The sequence below is a fragment of the Dermacentor silvarum genome, chromosome 5 (genome assembly GCF_013339745.2).
Source record: "Dermacentor silvarum isolate Dsil-2018 chromosome 5, BIME_Dsil_1.4, whole genome shotgun sequence".
Lineage (NCBI taxonomy): Eukaryota > Metazoa > Arthropoda > Arachnida > Ixodida > Ixodidae > Dermacentor > Dermacentor silvarum.
In genome coordinates, this window is record NC_051158.1 from 187,041,447 (window position 1) to 187,058,430 (window position 16,984).

At 46.1% G+C, this 16,984-nt stretch overlaps 1 protein-coding gene across 4 annotated transcripts in view; it reads right to left on the reverse strand.

The window, feature by feature from the left end:
• The window catches only part of LOC119454649 (dermonecrotic toxin SPH), a 142,631-nt gene that overhangs the window by 50,975 nt on the left and 74,672 nt on the right, over positions 1–16,984 (reverse strand). For 3 of the 4 annotated variants that reach the window (XM_049666938.1, XM_049666937.1, XM_049666936.1), the window contains 2 exons: positions 8,585–8,716; positions 6,450–6,575 (listed from right to left, as the gene is read on the reverse strand). In XM_049666938.1, the coding sequence (XP_049522895.1) occupies positions 6,450–6,575; positions 8,585–8,716 (258 nt within the window). The remainder of the gene's footprint in view (positions 1–6,449; positions 6,576–8,584; positions 8,717–16,984) is intronic. The other variant, XM_049666939.1, reaches the window with a different exon arrangement.

The following is a 16,984-nucleotide window of genomic DNA, read 5'->3' on the forward strand; positions in this document are numbered from 1 at the left end:
ACGATTAGAGTACTGGTGGAAAAAAAGCAGGGAAAAGATGGATACGACCTGATCTCTTAAAATCATAGGCAGCGGTACAAGCTAAATTTTTGAAAAAGGTATACAAAAATGCGAGATAAAGAACATGTGTAGTATACCTGATTAAATCAAGCAGGCTAGGTGACTATTTGTCGCCACCCCGTTTCAAAGGGGATGCCAATAAATCATCATCATCATCATCGTATGGCTTCGGACACTTGTTCTTGGAGCATTTGACGCAACGGAGGAGCCAAGGACGGCGTAGGTCCGGGGACGGCGGTGAGTAGAGATAGCTGGCGGGCGACTTCGGAGCGTATAAATTCCTTGATTTTGCCGAGCAGATAGTCGTTGTTATTGACAGCGGCTAAACTTGCAACGGAAGCATCGGGAACAGAAGAACGTCGAGTGAGCAGACGTTGCCGCCTGAGTTCGTCGTAACTCTGACAAAGTTCAGCGACCTCGACCACGGTCCGCGGGCTTTTCGAGAGGAGCATTAGAAATGCGTCGTCTTCGATTCCCTTCATCACGTGACGGATCTTGTCAGACTCAGTCATCGATGGATCGACGCGCTTACAAAGGTCTACAACATCTTCTATGTACTTGGTGAAGTTCTCACCGGGTTGCTGGGAACGGCTGCGCAAGCGCTCTTCGGCACGGAGCTTCCGCACCGCAGGGCGACCGCACACTTGCGTAATGCGCGCCTTGAAATCTGACCAGGTGCGAAGGTCGGATTCGTGGTTGTGGTACCACACGCTAGCGACACCCGTGAGATAGAAGTTGGCGTAGCTGAGCTTCATAGCATCGTCCCATTTATTGGGGGCACTCACCCGCTAGTAGATCGAGAGCCAATCTTCGACGTCGTATTCGTCGGAGCCGCTGAAGATGGGAGGATCGCGTTGACGCACGGAGCCAGGACAAATTAATGTTCGCGGTGCCGGAGGTGTTGTTTGGCTGGCGTCGTCAGGCATGATGGCCGGCAGCGTCCGATTGCGTAGTTCCAGGGTTGGGGAAGTAGTACCCAGCACAGCTCCACCAAATATGTAATGGGGTTTATTGACGACTCAGAAACGCGACCGTCTCAGTCGAGCGTCGGACACCGAGAGCGCGAGCCCGTCTTCGTCGGCGGGCCGATGATGATAGTGCGTCAACAGGGCGCGCCAGTCACACAGGGCGCCAGTCTTCTTCGCTACAATATAATTTTTCATGTACATATCTCTTTCATGATTGATTGTACTAGACATTATAAGTAAATGTATTTTGTGCATCGTTTGGTTTCTTGTGTGTACTACGCAAGATTGACACAGGCAAGTTACGTTACATGCTTCTCTACAGCACTAACTAAACCTTACTTTCACATCGCAGTTATTTTTACACCAGCTTACACCTGTCAGCACACAGTTTTGTGGGCAAAAAAGAAAGCAAAATTGCGCGTAGATATCGTCAAATAATCGCAACGAACGCGAAGAGCACGCGCAACGCAAGGGAAACTAACCGCCGTGCGCGAGTGGCTGGCTACGGTAAAGGAGGCGTGACGTGTAAACCAAAATACAACAGCGCAAAAGAAAAACTTCCACACACAGGGGGTCGCAAACCTTGTATATCAAGCATCGAAGCGCAAAAAAATAGTGCGTATTTCAAACTACACACGGCATGTTGAATGTAAATTGAATAAGGCAACTTGGAGCATGTTCCCGGCTCCATATATTTACGTCTTCGACCTTCGACGAGTTAACGGCTATTGGTTATAAAGATGTGCAGATGCGATACCGATAAAAAAATCCTCATCAAGGCAAAGCACTTGGAAGTGCGCCGCGAGTAACACTATTTATGAACGCAACCGTAGCCGAGTCTGAGCTCGTGTGACTCAATATGGCGGCGCCAGCGGGGTTGTCTCCACCCTGGACGGCGGCGCTGGGCATCGAGGCACCCTACCTGAAAGTAAAATCCCTATATAAGAAAAGTACCGCCATCTACTCTTTCCTCCGCCGCCTCCTCTCCTAAAGCGCTTGCTTTTTTTCTTTACTTTTTGCTTGCGAAAGCCAAGTCGACAGTGGCGCACCTAGAAAGTCCACGTTGAAGCTTTCAGGCCGGGCGCGCGCCGCCGCCGGCGACTGCGGCTGCGCAGAGGACTTTCAACATGGCTCTGAGGCGAAAAACAATATATATATATATATATATATATAGTTGTGCTTCTGATTTTTCTATATATATATATATATATATATATATATATAAAGATGTGAAAGCGCGCGCTATCATCGTCCAATCGGAGATACAGGAGAGAGAGAAGCGGCGTTTATCAAAGGATGGCGGTACTTTTCTTATATAGGGATTTTACCTGAAAGCAGTCAGCGAAAATCGCCGTTAAGTTAAGCTCCGAAGGCGTCGCACTCGAGCGCACTCGAGCGTGCTCCTTTGGAGTTCGGAGCGCGCTAACTTAACGCGCCCAATGCATCGCAGAGGCTTCACTCACGCAGATGAACTGGTGCATTTTCACCGTGCTGCGTAACTACGGACCATAGAATACCGCACAGCCATTTTGCTGTGGCAGCCGTTGCTCCCGTCTCTATGGCTAGAGTGTCGTTTCCGTTGGTAAAGCGGCGGCCTTAATAGCCGCCTCAGTGAAGCACCTGCGGTGAACAGCCATGCCGCAGCACTGCGTTGCCATTCCCCGAATAGACAGGGGACGGACAGATCGTTGGCATGACTGACTTAATAGAAAATAGCACTGCAGTGCCCCTGGCAACTGCTCACCGTATGAACTCCCTCGTGCGTGCGACCATCTAAAATGTATCCGCTTGTAAGCTTTCGCCTCACAGTCGCCACTCGCGGCAAAAAGTGCAAAATTTTATAATTCACTCAATTTCCGTTTGTCATCAGAAATTTATAACATTCAGAAAAAAAAAAAGAGAGGCAGATCCCACGGCCTGTGGGAATCGATGTTATGCGAAGCAGTGTGCGGGGAGCCTACCAAGTTCACGAAACGACAATAAGGGCACCAAGACGTAGGCGGCTGTTTCATGACTTACATGACACGCATGTCATGAGTACTCAGGAGTCCCGTTAGATGCGCAGAAGAGGCCTTAAGGCGAAAGCCTTAGTCATGCTCATGACTATGACTTCGACCATTAACCTAGAGCCTTTTCCTTCACTTAGTACCACATCCGAAGCCATTCCATTGGTTATGGAGTGTTAATATTTTTTCGCTCAACCATTGTCATTTTTGCTGAGTCATGGTCATGACTACAGCTTCTACCACCATCCTTTAGTGTTTCTTTCACTTAGTACCCACGTCCGAACCCATTTCAGTGGCTTTTGAGTGGTAATCTTTTTCGCTGAGTCATTGTCATTTTTGCTGGGTCATGCTCATGACTATGATTTCTACCATCATCATTTAATGCTTCCTTCACTTTGTGCCCACGTCCGAACCCATTCCAGTCGTTTTTGAGTGTTATTCTTCTTTCGTTGAGTCATTTGTCATTGTTGCTAATTCATGCTCATGACTATGACTTCTACCAGCATCCTTTAGTGTTTACTTCACTTAGTACCCACGTCCGAACCCATTTCAGTGGTTTTTGAGTGATAATCTTTTTAGCTGCGTCATTGTCATGACCTAAATGGCACGCATGTCATGACATCTATGTCATGACCTATCCAATATGTTCCTCATACACTCCTGTCACACTATGCCAATTTTGGTACTTACCAAGTTAACGAAACGACCATGAGAGCACCAAGACGTAGGTTGCTGTTTCATGACCTACATGACACGCATGTAATGACATTCATGTCATGACATACCATTTATGTTCGTCATATACTGTTGCCATTGTATGCCAATTTTGGTACGTACGAAGTTAAAGAAACGACCATGAGAGCACAGAGACGTAGGCGGCTGCATAGATAGATAGATAGATAGATAGATAGATAGATAGATAGATAGATAGATAGATAGATAGATAGATAGATAGATAGATAGATAGATAGATAGATAGATAGATAGATAGATAGATAGATAGATAGATAGATAGATAGATAGATAGATAGATAGATAGATAGATACTGTCAAAGTAGCAAGTGTTCGCGAAGAAATCCTTCGCATTTAAAATACAGAAGCACACTCATACGTAAATCGCAGAAGTTATACAAACCATGTTAAAACATGTCCGGTGTGTTGCGAAAAGATTATGAGTGATATATTGATAGAATTACATAGTCGCGGCCCTCAATTGGACCAAAACGGAGTGAGATAAATAAGACACGCTCATGCGCAAAAGTGTCAAAAAGGTGGTCGGCGGTGCCATCATGGCTAGCACAGAGAAACTCATGAAGTTCTGAGTACACAACACCACTTCGAAGTTAATTGAAGCACAAAGGTGAGCACAAATTATTAGATTATCGAACTCCAAAGCAGGCAGAATGTTGGATGTGGCAGGCCTCCGTCCCAGCTTTAATCAGGGAGAAACCACGCAACTTGATAATCACATAAAGAAATTCCTTTATTGTGGACCCTTTTCCAAGAAATGTCCACCTGCAACACAATAAATGTCGAAGGCTCGTGAGGGCCAGGGCTTTCTTAAAGAACTTATCCGGAACGGAGACCTTTGTTGACGCGGCGCGACACGCCAGCGCCAACAAGTTTTCCGTAGAAATAGTCAATGACAGGGGAGAACTCTCCGCAGCTTCTTTGAAGTCCTCCTTGGGCGACGTGGCGGAACAGGCTGCTATAGCTCGCATTACTTGACACAACACGCACTACGGTGCACACGGACTCCCGAGCGGCAATTAGAGCGTCCGTATCGGGATTTATAGCCAAACAGACAGCCAGGATTCTCAACGGCAAACCCCCCTCAGACACTATTCATCACATAGTATGGTTCCCAGCACACATGGGACCAGACGTATTACCGGGTCACCTGAACCCCAGTGAGATAGCGCACGACCCTGCGCAAGGTTTCATATTCCGCGACAGGACGGTGTCTCGGATGAGTACGGGAGAGCTCATCCACAGTGATCCTCTAGTTACTTTTCACGAAATCACATCACATTACAGAGGGGATAGGCAGAGTTTTCTCTACCCCCATCATAAGCTCAACAGATCACAATCTAGCGCGCTCCGCATGCTCCAGACGGCGTCCTACCCCTCCAGGGACATTCTAAGCATGCTTCACCCCGACATTGATCCATTCTGCCCAGATTGTGATACTGAATTTTGCTCATTAAATCAGATGCTCTGGCAGTACCCTGTCTTACGGGATTTTAACCAAGAAGAAGACTGGACGAAGGCCATCACAGACCCTAGAAAAGAAGTCCAGCTCTTGGCTGTCCAGAGGGCCCGTGAACGAGCGGAGAGGCACGGTCTCTCTGTTCCGACATGGGAGTGGCCAACGGCTAGCCGGCCCCCCTGACTAGCTTCTCACAACCACAATAAAGTTGTTTAGTAGTAGTTCATAGAATATTGTCAGGAAGTACAAACCAGTGTGCGTTCGCTCGACAAACAAGGCTGATAAGTTGTGCGCCCGCGCTTTGGCGAAGGTGCGCATCAAACTGGCGTTACCATAAAGGTGACTTCACATGCGCTTGGGACATGGAAGCGGCAGTGAGCGGTGTTTTGTTGTTAGGTCGACATAAAACAAGGCGAAAGTTGCCTCTATGATTCTGAATATGCATGCCTTTCCTGTACTATCGACATGGGCTATGTGGATCTTTGTTTACCTGAATTGGTATGAAGCGATTCAAGCGAGAGTAGAGGGCATATCAGAGCGGCGGTTTAAAACGATAGGTAGCAGCATTTTGATTGCTAGTCAGCTAAAAGCGTCCTTGTGACACGGACATTGGGCTTGGCCTGGTGTTTGAATTTCATACCACGAACAGTGACAACTATTATTTATTAATTTTTGCAGCAAATATAGAAGATGCAACCAGGTCTTCGCGCTTTCCGCAGTGCGTCATGTAGATAAATATATGATTAAGCAACTACAGCAGTAACCCAGACAATGGTTTTAACAAGCGCGAGATGGACGCTGGCCGGTGGCGTATAAATGTTTTAATAATTCACAATGTTTCGTAAGTTCCCATGGTGTAGTGCAATTTACTACTCACCTGCAATATTTTCGCGATGAACACATATCGGGGTGTTTGGAGAGGGTGGTGTGCCTGCTCGAACATGAGTAGTCACGGCCGTTCAATCGGCTGACAGCTAAATCTGACCAGCAAACGAAGTTTGTCGAGTTCGGATAATACAAATCGCGGTAGTGAAGCTGCACAGCCAAGCTTCTGCCGCTGGAGAGAAACATTCGACCCAATCTGGGAACAAGAGCAGTTTTGTCGGCACTAGCTCACTTGATAGTATTACGTTTCAGCATGGCAAAACAAATTAGAGCACAAAAATACCCACACAGCGCAAAGACCACCCTGATACAGGCACTTACCAACTAGTTCGATCCAGTGCTCGGCCTCCTCCAGATTGGACAATGTGTCTAAGGCCCCACGAAAGAGTTCGCTGTCATCAGTGCTGCTCACGTACAGCAGGACATTCAGAGCGCTGGTGTCTGAAACTAGGACATTTCATGTGACGAATTTCGCTAGTACTTTAAAGGGTTCACGTACATAAAAAGATGGAGGTGCAGACTTAAAGCTTAATGCATTCGGATATCAGACGCCCACTAACAAATACAAAATTGCGCATTCACAGTGATGCTTCCCTGAGGCACGGCTTTCTGCCACCGAATGAATCTTGCACAAGATTATCAGGATATGGGCCTGGGCACCCAGCTCTGGTGAAGCATATTTGACAAAAAAAAAACGCCGCATTTATAAAATTTATGAAACTTCGCAAAATCCTTTAGGCAAAGTCAAACACCAAAGGTAATGGCCACACAAAGTAAGTTATCACCACGGGGGATGCAGAATTATCACAAACTGATATTGAAATTATTCTAAGCTTGCCAAGCGTCGAAAATGAAAGTCTAACGAAAGACCACTGTAACCAATTGCTCCATGAACGCAGCCCGCATAGTCTTTATTAGGAAGATTTTTGAAACATTTGCAGGCACATGACCAAATAAATTTATTTGCACGGTATAGAGCAAGTATAAGAGGCGTTATCACGAGCCCTAAATCTCTCAAGTGGCTTAAAAGAACTAATCGAAGGAAACGATGGCACAAGGCTACAATTTAAAACGTCGTGAGGCCAATTGTTGAACTTACAAGAGGGGTTTATTCATAGAGCACATGAAGTACACCGTATAAGGCAAGCGGTGAACGGCAACATGCGAGCCTCTCAGCACTAACTCACAATTCACACATGCTGCACAGAACACGACGTATGGCCTCTGTGAATGAAATTGCATTCAGGATCGAGTTGGCTTAACAGGAGCTTCGCACAATCTGTTTGATTGTCGCATTCCGGAGATGAGTTGGAGATTCTCTAAATTACTTGTCAACTTATCTAGGCAGACGCTCCACTTCATTAAACACACAAAATAAGTAACCACTGTGCTAGTTTGCTGAGGTTCTGTGGAGTCACAAAATAGGCGGCACAGAAAAGAGGCCTAATTGACTATAAACGCGTGTGAACATCACTGTCTACAAAATAAATGTTCTCTAACTTAAACCAGTATGAATTATTGCGTTGTTTGGACGAATACAAATAAAAACGTCAAACTATATTAACAAATGTAATAAATAGATTGGTGCAAAACAATACAGTTTGTAAGTTTTAGCACAAAACCATTTCCAAGCAATTGTGCCGGTGGCTAAAAAGGGGCAAATTGAGCATATAAACAACCATTGTCGTAGGACGAACACTGGTAATTTGACAAAAAGTCATATTCTTTACTAATTACTCTAGAAATTGTTGTTTTTGAGCCTCATGTCTCGCATGATAAACGAAAGTGTCCTGTGTTTTCTTACACGGCACAGCAAACGGTGTTTTTCGCGTTGTCGTGCAGAATGTCGGTCATATCACTTCGTGCACACCTTCTTTCATATGTATTGGGGGAAAAAACATGACCGATCCCAACAAATACTGTGCTGCGGAGGGCGAGAAAAGTGCAGTTGCTGTTACGTCAGCGCTTTCTTAGCCGCCTATGCCATGATCATCCAGTGGATATGGCGTTGCGCTACTGAGCTCGAGATCGCGGGCTCAAGCCCGGCAGTGCCGCCGCCATTTCAATATGGACGGAATGCAGAAATTCTTGCGTACGATGCCTTCGGCACTCAGTTAAAAACCGCGGAAAGTCAAAATTTATTCTGGGCACCCCTACCACTATGGCGGGCCTCATATCACGATCGGGAATTTGTCACCTACAGCCCCAAAATTTAGTGTACCTGGTTTTCTACTTTGCGAGAAAACATCCACAGAACATATTCCGCAACAATGAACAATTGAAACTCGCTGATAATATCAAACACGATCTGCGCTAAAAAGCATTTTAAATTACGGTTGCAGTCACAGGTTCCTGCTGTTTCATATGTTAGAATCATTTGGTTGAGCCAACTTGCACTCTTAGTTTCATGTAAACTTTCGAGGGCCTAATTAGAAAATTTTTCAATATTTGCTTACCATTTACCCACAGATGTCGAAGAAGCTTTGTAGCGATGTCAATGCCAGCGTCATACTTCTGGTTTTCAGAAATGTCAGATGTCTTCAAATCAAGAAAGAGGAACAGGAGTTTGTCCTTGTACTTCGCCCCATCTTTTCTTAAACAAGGGGAAAAAATTGCGAGATCAAAGATTCATAGTTCACAACAAAAGTAGCTACAGCCGTCTAGTAAGTTCCAAATTATAGTAGTAGGGCAGAAAATTTTTTTATATACTATGGTAGCTTTTGAATATGTTCTAAAGCACCCAGATATCATAACGAGTTTGGTGTTTGCTGAAATGACCAGCGCTTATTTACCGTTGAACAAACACCATAAACATTACTGCGTGAATTTTGTACTTTGTGCGTGATATTCATACTAGCGACTACCGTAGGGTTGTAGAGGTCCTAGAAATTTCGCACTTATCTGATATCACCATCATCGACCTATATTTATGCTCACTGCCGGATGCCTCTCCCTGCGATGTCCAATTACCCCTGTCTTGCGCTAGCTAATTCAAATTTGCACCTCCAAATTTCCTAACATCATCACCCCACCTAGTTTGCTGCCGACCTCTACTGCCCTTCCCGTCTCTTGGCATCCATTCTGTAACCCTAATGGTCCACCGGTTATCCATCCTACGCATTACACGGCTTGCCCAGCTCCATTTTTTCCTCCTAATGTCAACTAGAATATCAGCTATCCCAGCTTGCTCTCTGATTCACACCGCTGTCTTCCAATCTGTTAACGTTGGGCCTAACATTTTTCGTTCCATCGCTCTTTGCGCGGTCCTTAACTAGTTCTCGAGCTTATTTGTTAACCTACAAGTTTCTGCCCCATATGTTAGCACCCGTAGAATACAGTGATTGTACACTTTAATTTCAACGTCAGTGGTAAGCTCCCAGTCAGGATTTGGTTGTGCCTGCTGTATGCACTCCAACTCAATTTTACTCTTCTGTAAATTCCTTTCTCATGATCAGGGTCCCTTGTGAGTAACTGACCTAGATAAACGTACTCCTTTACAGACTCTAGAGGCTGTCTGGCCATCCTGAATTCTTGTTCCCTTGCCAGGCTATTGAACATTATCTTTCTCTTCTGCATATTCATCTTCAACCCAATCTTACACTTTCTCAATTAAGGTCCTCAATCATTTGTTGTAATTCGTCTCCATTGTTGCTGAATAGGACAATGTCATCTGCAAACCGAAGGTTGTTGAGACATTCGCCGTTGATCTTCACTCCTAAGCCTTCCCAGTCTAAGAGCTTGAATACTTCTTCTAAGCATGCAGTGAATAGCATCGGAGAGATTGTGTCTCCTTGCCTAACCCCTTTCTTGATAGGTAACTTTCTACTTTTCTTGTGGAGAACCAAGGTAGCTGTGGAATCCTTCTAGATATTTGCCAAGATATTCACGTATGCCTCCTGTTCTCCTTGATTTCGCAGTGCCTCTGTGACTGCTGGTATCTCTACTGAATCAAATGATTTTTCATAATCTATTAAAGTCATATAGAGAGGTTGATTGCACTCTGCAGATTTCTCTATTACCTGATTGATGACATGGATATGATCCATCGTAGAATATCCCTTCCTGAAGCCAGCCTGTTCTCTTGGTTGGCTGAAGTCAAGTGTTGCCCTAATTCTATTGGAAATTATCTTGGTGAATATTTTATACAATACTGAAAGCAAGCTAATGGGTCCATATTTCTTCAATTCTTTAACGTCTCCCTTCTTATAAATGAGTATAATGTTGGCGTTCTTCCAGCTTTCCGGTACACTTGAAGTCGTGAGGCATTGCGTATAAAGGGCCGCAACCTTTTCAAGCATGATATCTCCTCCATCTTTGATTAAGACTGTTATTCCATCTTCTCCAGCAGCGTTTCCTCTGTTCACGTCTTGCAAGGCCTAACTTCATCACTAGTTATAGAAGGAGTCTCTGTATCCTGTTCATCACTACTTCGAATGAAAGTAGCTTGACTGCTCTGGGCACGGTACATGTCAGTATAGAATTCTTCCACTGCTTTTATTATGTCATCGAAATTGCTCATTATACGTATTACCCTGCTTATCTTCCAGTGCATATATCTTGCCTTGTCCTATGCCAAGTTTTCTTATTACTGATTTCTAGCTGCATTCATATTTTACTGCTTCCTCAATTTTTTCCACATTATAATGTCGAATATCCCTTATTTTACGATATAAATGTATTTACGATGTACTTACCATATAAATACATGTAAATACACAATAAAGACTGGTTTAGTACTAGGTGAAATATTGCAACGTAGCCTCAATGATTCAGCAAATGATAATTTTGTGTTATTGTCACCGACAGACTGGCGTCTACACCACCACCGCTACATTTCAAACACTACGTCACTGCACCTGAATTTCAAGGCGCATGTATACGCTCGTCCAGAGGCCTAAAACATAAAAAAAATATCCAGCACTGGCTGCAGCCAGGTGATGTTTTCTAGAAGGTTGTTATCAAGCTTGCTCCTGCTCTTTGTCACTATAACAAAGTACCGCCAGTGAAAGCTGCTGCCCAGCAGATAAATGCGTTAAAAATTTTGCTAAAGCACTTCAAATTGCACAAGCCTAAATAAAATACGAGAATAACGCCAGCAACATAGAAAAGAAAAAAATGTGGTTCCTGTGATTTCTTTCAGAGTAATTGTTTTGAGATAATGCTTTTCCTTCACAAGCAAAAATATCAATTTTAATAAATTTTACACTTCTGATCGAATAAATTTTACACTCTGATAGCGTAAAAGGAGCGAAACAATGTGAAGAAGGAGGAACTGGACAGAAAAAAACGCCTCTTTCCTATCCCTTCGTAATTCTGTCTTCACATCTTTTTGCGTCTTTTCGCCTTAGCAAAGAATCAACCACGTATTCCCGCAAGAAATAATGATGCGTTCTGATTCTAAGCGGTCTTTGAAACTGGTGCAGCTCAAGTACTGCACTAGTGCACGAGTCATTTTTTGTGCCAGTGATGGATTTGGCCGCGGTCCGAGTGTCTTTGACTCCGAGAACAGTCTCGAGTGTAGTAGGTTTAAAGTTGTGAGGAGAGAAACTTCACTGATGGGACTGAATTCCGCCCGTTAGGGTAATGTGCTATTCTCTGCGACATGAAAATGATGAAGAATGTCAGGTTTCTGTAAGGACTTTCTTCACTGAATTTGTTTCGTTGAGTGCGACTACTGTAGTCATGGCTTATCAATTTCCTTAGGGAGCTCTGGACGTGTTCCAGAAATGGACTTGGAGTGTATATTTTATTTATTAGGTCGCGTTTCTCCCAAACGTTTCTCCCAAGTGGGCCTTCCTAATTTGGTTGCACCTGGACTAGTGTAGCCCCACTAGCTCTCGGCGATATTTTTTTCTGCCCGTGTCAGGCGCCACTCCATGCCTGAAAATGTAGTGGACTGAATGAGGATTCGAACTTACGACCTTCAAATTAGATTCTGGGTGTTCTACCTCTGCTCCACGTCACATGCTCATCAGTAGTCACAGATAACTGTTGCGACAAAACATTTGCGTTGGTAGGATTGACTGATGCTAAGCAAAAAAAAATATGAATTTTGCTATTCAGAAATTGTAAGAAGCTTTATGTATATGCGCCTATAGAATGTGAGCAACACGAGAACAAGGTGAGAACAGGAGCCAACGTTTCGACAAGTGGACTTGTCTTCTTCAAGGCCTTGAAGAAGACAAGTCCACTTGTCGAAACGTTGGCTCCTGCTTTCACCTTGTTCTCGTTTGGCTCATCGTCTTGAATTTCCATCTCCCGCATTCCCCGTGTTTTCCCTATAGAATGTGCAGTTTGTACTGTAGATGTCAGATACTCAGGTCTACAATAAATATTCTTTTGTGTATTGTATCTCTTGCTGTACAAAATTTGCTAATAAAATTGCAAGATAAAGCATATTTCACTACCTGTTATTGTCCTGCCGAAACGCAGTAGCCACGTGCTATGGGATGCTGGCGCACGTATCATAACGAAATAGGATTGCAACCACTGGCGTTTATTCAATACATGAACCACAAACGTAAAAGGAAATGGTCGTTACAAAAAAAGAAGAGGCTGAATATGACAACTGTTAGAATAATACAGAGCAGCAAACGGAACTCGTGCTAGTTTCCTCTTGCGTCAACCGAGAAAATCGCACACTCTTCGAGCGCATTGCAGACAAGTGGGACGGCCGTCTCCTGCTCGTGCATCGACAAAACCACTGCCATAACAGCAGCCTTAATTTTAAAAAAAAAATTTATCAGAAGCATGGCCTACCAATTGCCAGGGGAGAAACTTGCGCTCGTGACGCAATTCTCGTTTACCTGGGGGGTATACCAGCTGACATAGCTATGGTGTGGGTGTGACCCTCGTTGGTCGCAAAGAATTGAACTTTGTACTTCCAAGATTGGTGGAGAGAAGAAGAAGTTTCGGCAGGACACGCTCTTTTCACATGGGCTCCGCCGACTATCGACATTTCAGCCGAAAACTCGTCAAGTGCACTTGCCTCGAGTATCCGATCCGGTTCCACTCGACAAACGCTTCGTATCAAGACCAAATTCAAGTCCGTGAGTGAATTTTTCGTCATCCCACGCGACTTTCAAAATTCGAAGCGGCGGAAGCCCCGTTAGGCCTCGACAGGCTTAGCGCGTGAGCTACCCCCTCACCAGTTAATAATAACAGGATTGCTCCTGCCGAGCGTAGGAGATGGCTACATCAGAAGATATGTACCTCCAAATAACTACCCCGACTCCGAATACCAACGTGGACGAAAACGGGGACACAAGACTAAGTTCCGAAGCGGAGACTAGCAAAAGTCATGTGATCGCCGCCCACAGCCAGGCGACGCACGGCTGTCAGTTAGTCCTATCGCGGCGGCAGCGAGAGGCTGCCAAGCACAACGACAGGGAAAAGGCTTCCAACAACAAGAATAACATTAACGGACAGCCATCAGCAGGCGGCGCGAAAGGAGACGGGCATAACGGCGAGACAGGCACCGGTCGTGGCAACATGCGCCCGACGAAGGGGAAGCCTCTACCACCATTACCGAATAATGACATCAAGATAATACTGAAGCCCCCACAAGGGACTAATGCTCAAGGAATATCTTAGAACAGAAATACCACAAGCGATTATTCGGGCTACCGGGACGATAATCATAGGAAACGGACCGAACCAACGAAAAATCACAGGAGAGTATTTCATACTGCAAATCCGAGAGGGAACGAATATCATAATCGTCTCCACACCTTCACTGGAAGCGGCGGACGTCTTTCGTCGAATCACATGCATTGAGCTGCGAGGCAAACAACACCCCTTCAACGTGTATGTAGCGGATCCAGAAGATAGCTACAAAGGGGTAGTGCACGGATTTCCAGCACACACCGAATCAGCAGATCTCGAGCAACACCTGCGAGTCAGGACCCAAGGAGTCAGCATCGAAAGGGGCCCGAATGCTAGGAAGCTCAAACACCGCTCTCCTCACCTTCTCGGGAGGCACGCGCCCCAAATGCGTGTACTATATGGGAGTAGAGATGCGGTGTACGGAGTACAAGCCGACAATCCGAATGTGCCTCGAGTGCATGCAAGAGGGACACCGCTCGGGCGGGTGTCCCAACACCAAGAACATATGCCGTGGCTGCGGACTCGAAAATTCATCCCCACAAGTGCGCAGTGTGCAGGGCGGCGGGGCACGAGAAGCGTCGGTGCCCGAACAAACTGATTGCCGCCAAGCGCGGGAAGACGATTCGCCAGTCTCGATCGCGGGAGCGGTCGGGACTGGCGACCAAGAAGGCACCGGGGCGTATGTTCGAGTCGACGGAGCAGGAGGACCTCTACCGACGCCGATCGAGATCCAGATCGCAAACGGAAGCAGAGCGATGAGCAATACCCCTTCGAAGGACCCCTCCAGCTCCAGGGCTTCGCAGCGGTCGAATTCGCCACTGCCTAAAAAACAGCAGGCGAGCTGGGCGAGGGTTGTTTCTCCCACTGCTCCAAAACAGAATGCTGGTGAAAATGATAAACGTATTCTGAAATTGGAAAAGGAAAACGCGCGACTAAGAGAACAGCTCTCAGGAGAAGAACGCAAACGAAAATCACTTGAGAAACAAATGTCAGAGGCACGCCTCAATAGCACAATACAACAGCTGGAAATGCCGCGTCAGTCTAAAGAAATAGCCAAAACGAAGGTGGAGGCAGATATAACCTCGGTCTCCGCGCAGTCTCCGACAACCCAAATCTCAAAAAGCGCACAGATAACGGCAACGCAGATCCAAACAATCATCGCGGAAAACCTGAAAATATTCATGCATGAAATTATTACGTTAGTTAACCAAAATCTAACGTAATTTCAGCAACTATGCACAAATGACTTCGAGAAAGACAAGGTATTCGTAGCAGAACAGCTTAAGGCAGTCTCGAAGGCTGTTCCCACCAAAAAACGCGCAATTGCGATAGGAGCGGGTTCGGCAAAAACTAAAATAAGCCACTGCGTAACAGAATCCGACGGCTCGGACACGGAAACGTCACGGGCTTAAAATAAGAGTGGGCAACATGGCTAATCACGCTAAGAAATCCCAACGAATACAAAATTCAGAACAATTAGAGATATGGCAGTGGAACTGCCGCTCCTTCTCCAGGGAAGCGGCAGTGCTCCACCAGTTTATCAAAAACTCCGAAATCGCTCCGGACGTGATATGTCTGGAGGAGGTCGGGGCCAAGACGGCCAAACTGCAGGGATACTACACTCTGAGCGATCCTCAAAATTCGAAGGTCGCCACGCTGGTGAGGAAGTCGATAAACGCTGAGTTAACACTTCCGAAAATTGAGGGAGATACTAATTCCATAGTTATCAGTGTGATGCCAAAGAAACGAAGTAAGGCACACACAATAATCACAAATCTGTACAGTCCTCCCAAAAGCAAAGGGAACGACCTACCGAACATTCTCACCGCAACGAAAGATTTAGCGGGCACCAGGGATAAGGCTGTGATAGTGGGTGACTTTAATGCGCCCCACATACTATGGGGATATGCGCAAACGTCGCCCAAAGGGTTCCTACTCGAGCGCACCGCAACGACCTTGGGCTTACGGGCAATCAATCAAATCGGCAAACCGACGCGCACGAGTAACAGCGACAGCAGTGACACGGCGCACGACCGTGCCTTTACAATTAACGTCAGAGAGGCACAATGGGTTTCCTTCGACGAAAATCTGGGAAGCGATCACGACATAATCCGAATAGCGCTCTCGACGCCCAACATACGGATAACAATATGAATCACTAGGTTAACCGACTGGCCTCGTTATAGAGCACTCCAGAAGGCGCTGGAGGAGTCGGGTACCACCCCGACCAACATCCGGGAATGGACTCAATTCCTTCAACGAGCACACGGGGACACCACCAAAGCCATTGAGCGCACAGCGGAAGTGCCGGTGATAGACTCTCACCTGGTCAGCCTAAGGGAAGAGAGGCGGAAATTGGCCAAGAGGTGGAAAAGACAACGTCTAAACAAACACATGAGACAACGCATCGCTCTCTTGGCAGAGCAAGCCCAAGGCCACGCCAACGAGCTAGCTAAAAACGAGTAGGCGACGTTCTGTGGAACCCTATCAGGAACTCTGAGAACGACCAGTACGTGGCGAATATTACGGAGCATGCTGGACCCGATGAGCGCACGTACTGAGAATAACAAGAAGCTCCAAATCATCGCAGACAACTTCGAGGGTACAGACCAAGATCTAGTCGATGCTCTTCAGAACAAATACATAGGACCCTTACCCGCGATGGGATCGTCCTACGCGACGAGACAATACGCGGGGGAGGCCAACCCTAAATTAGACGAAGATATAACGTACGCGGAAGTGTATGAGGCGGCACAATCCGCAGTTAAAAACTCGGCACCGGGCCCAGACTCGGTCAGAAATTCAATGTTCGAAACATGGATTCGGTAGCCCTAGCGAAAATAACAAAGGTTTTTATAGCGAGTGCTGGGCCAAGGGAGACTTGCCCCAAGAGTGGAAATTGGCTAAAATAATCATGATCCCCAAACCAAAAAAGAAGCCCTCGATCGATACGCTCCGGCCGGTATCGCTCACGTCCTGCCTGGGTAAGCTCTATGAAAGGGTGATCCATAGCAGATTGCAGCGATACCTGTGTGATATGACGATTTATTAGACGTCTCACGCAATCGAGGCAGTCCACGAACGCTGATGGTGCGCACAGCGACAGACGCAAGAGCACTTCTTCCTCTTCTTCACTACAATGGCCCCTGGGAGAGAAGATGAGCCATCCTGGCGACCTACGGCGTAGGTAGGATCAGGGGGTCATAGTATGGCTTAAGTCGGCTGACATGAACCGTGTCACGTCCGCGATG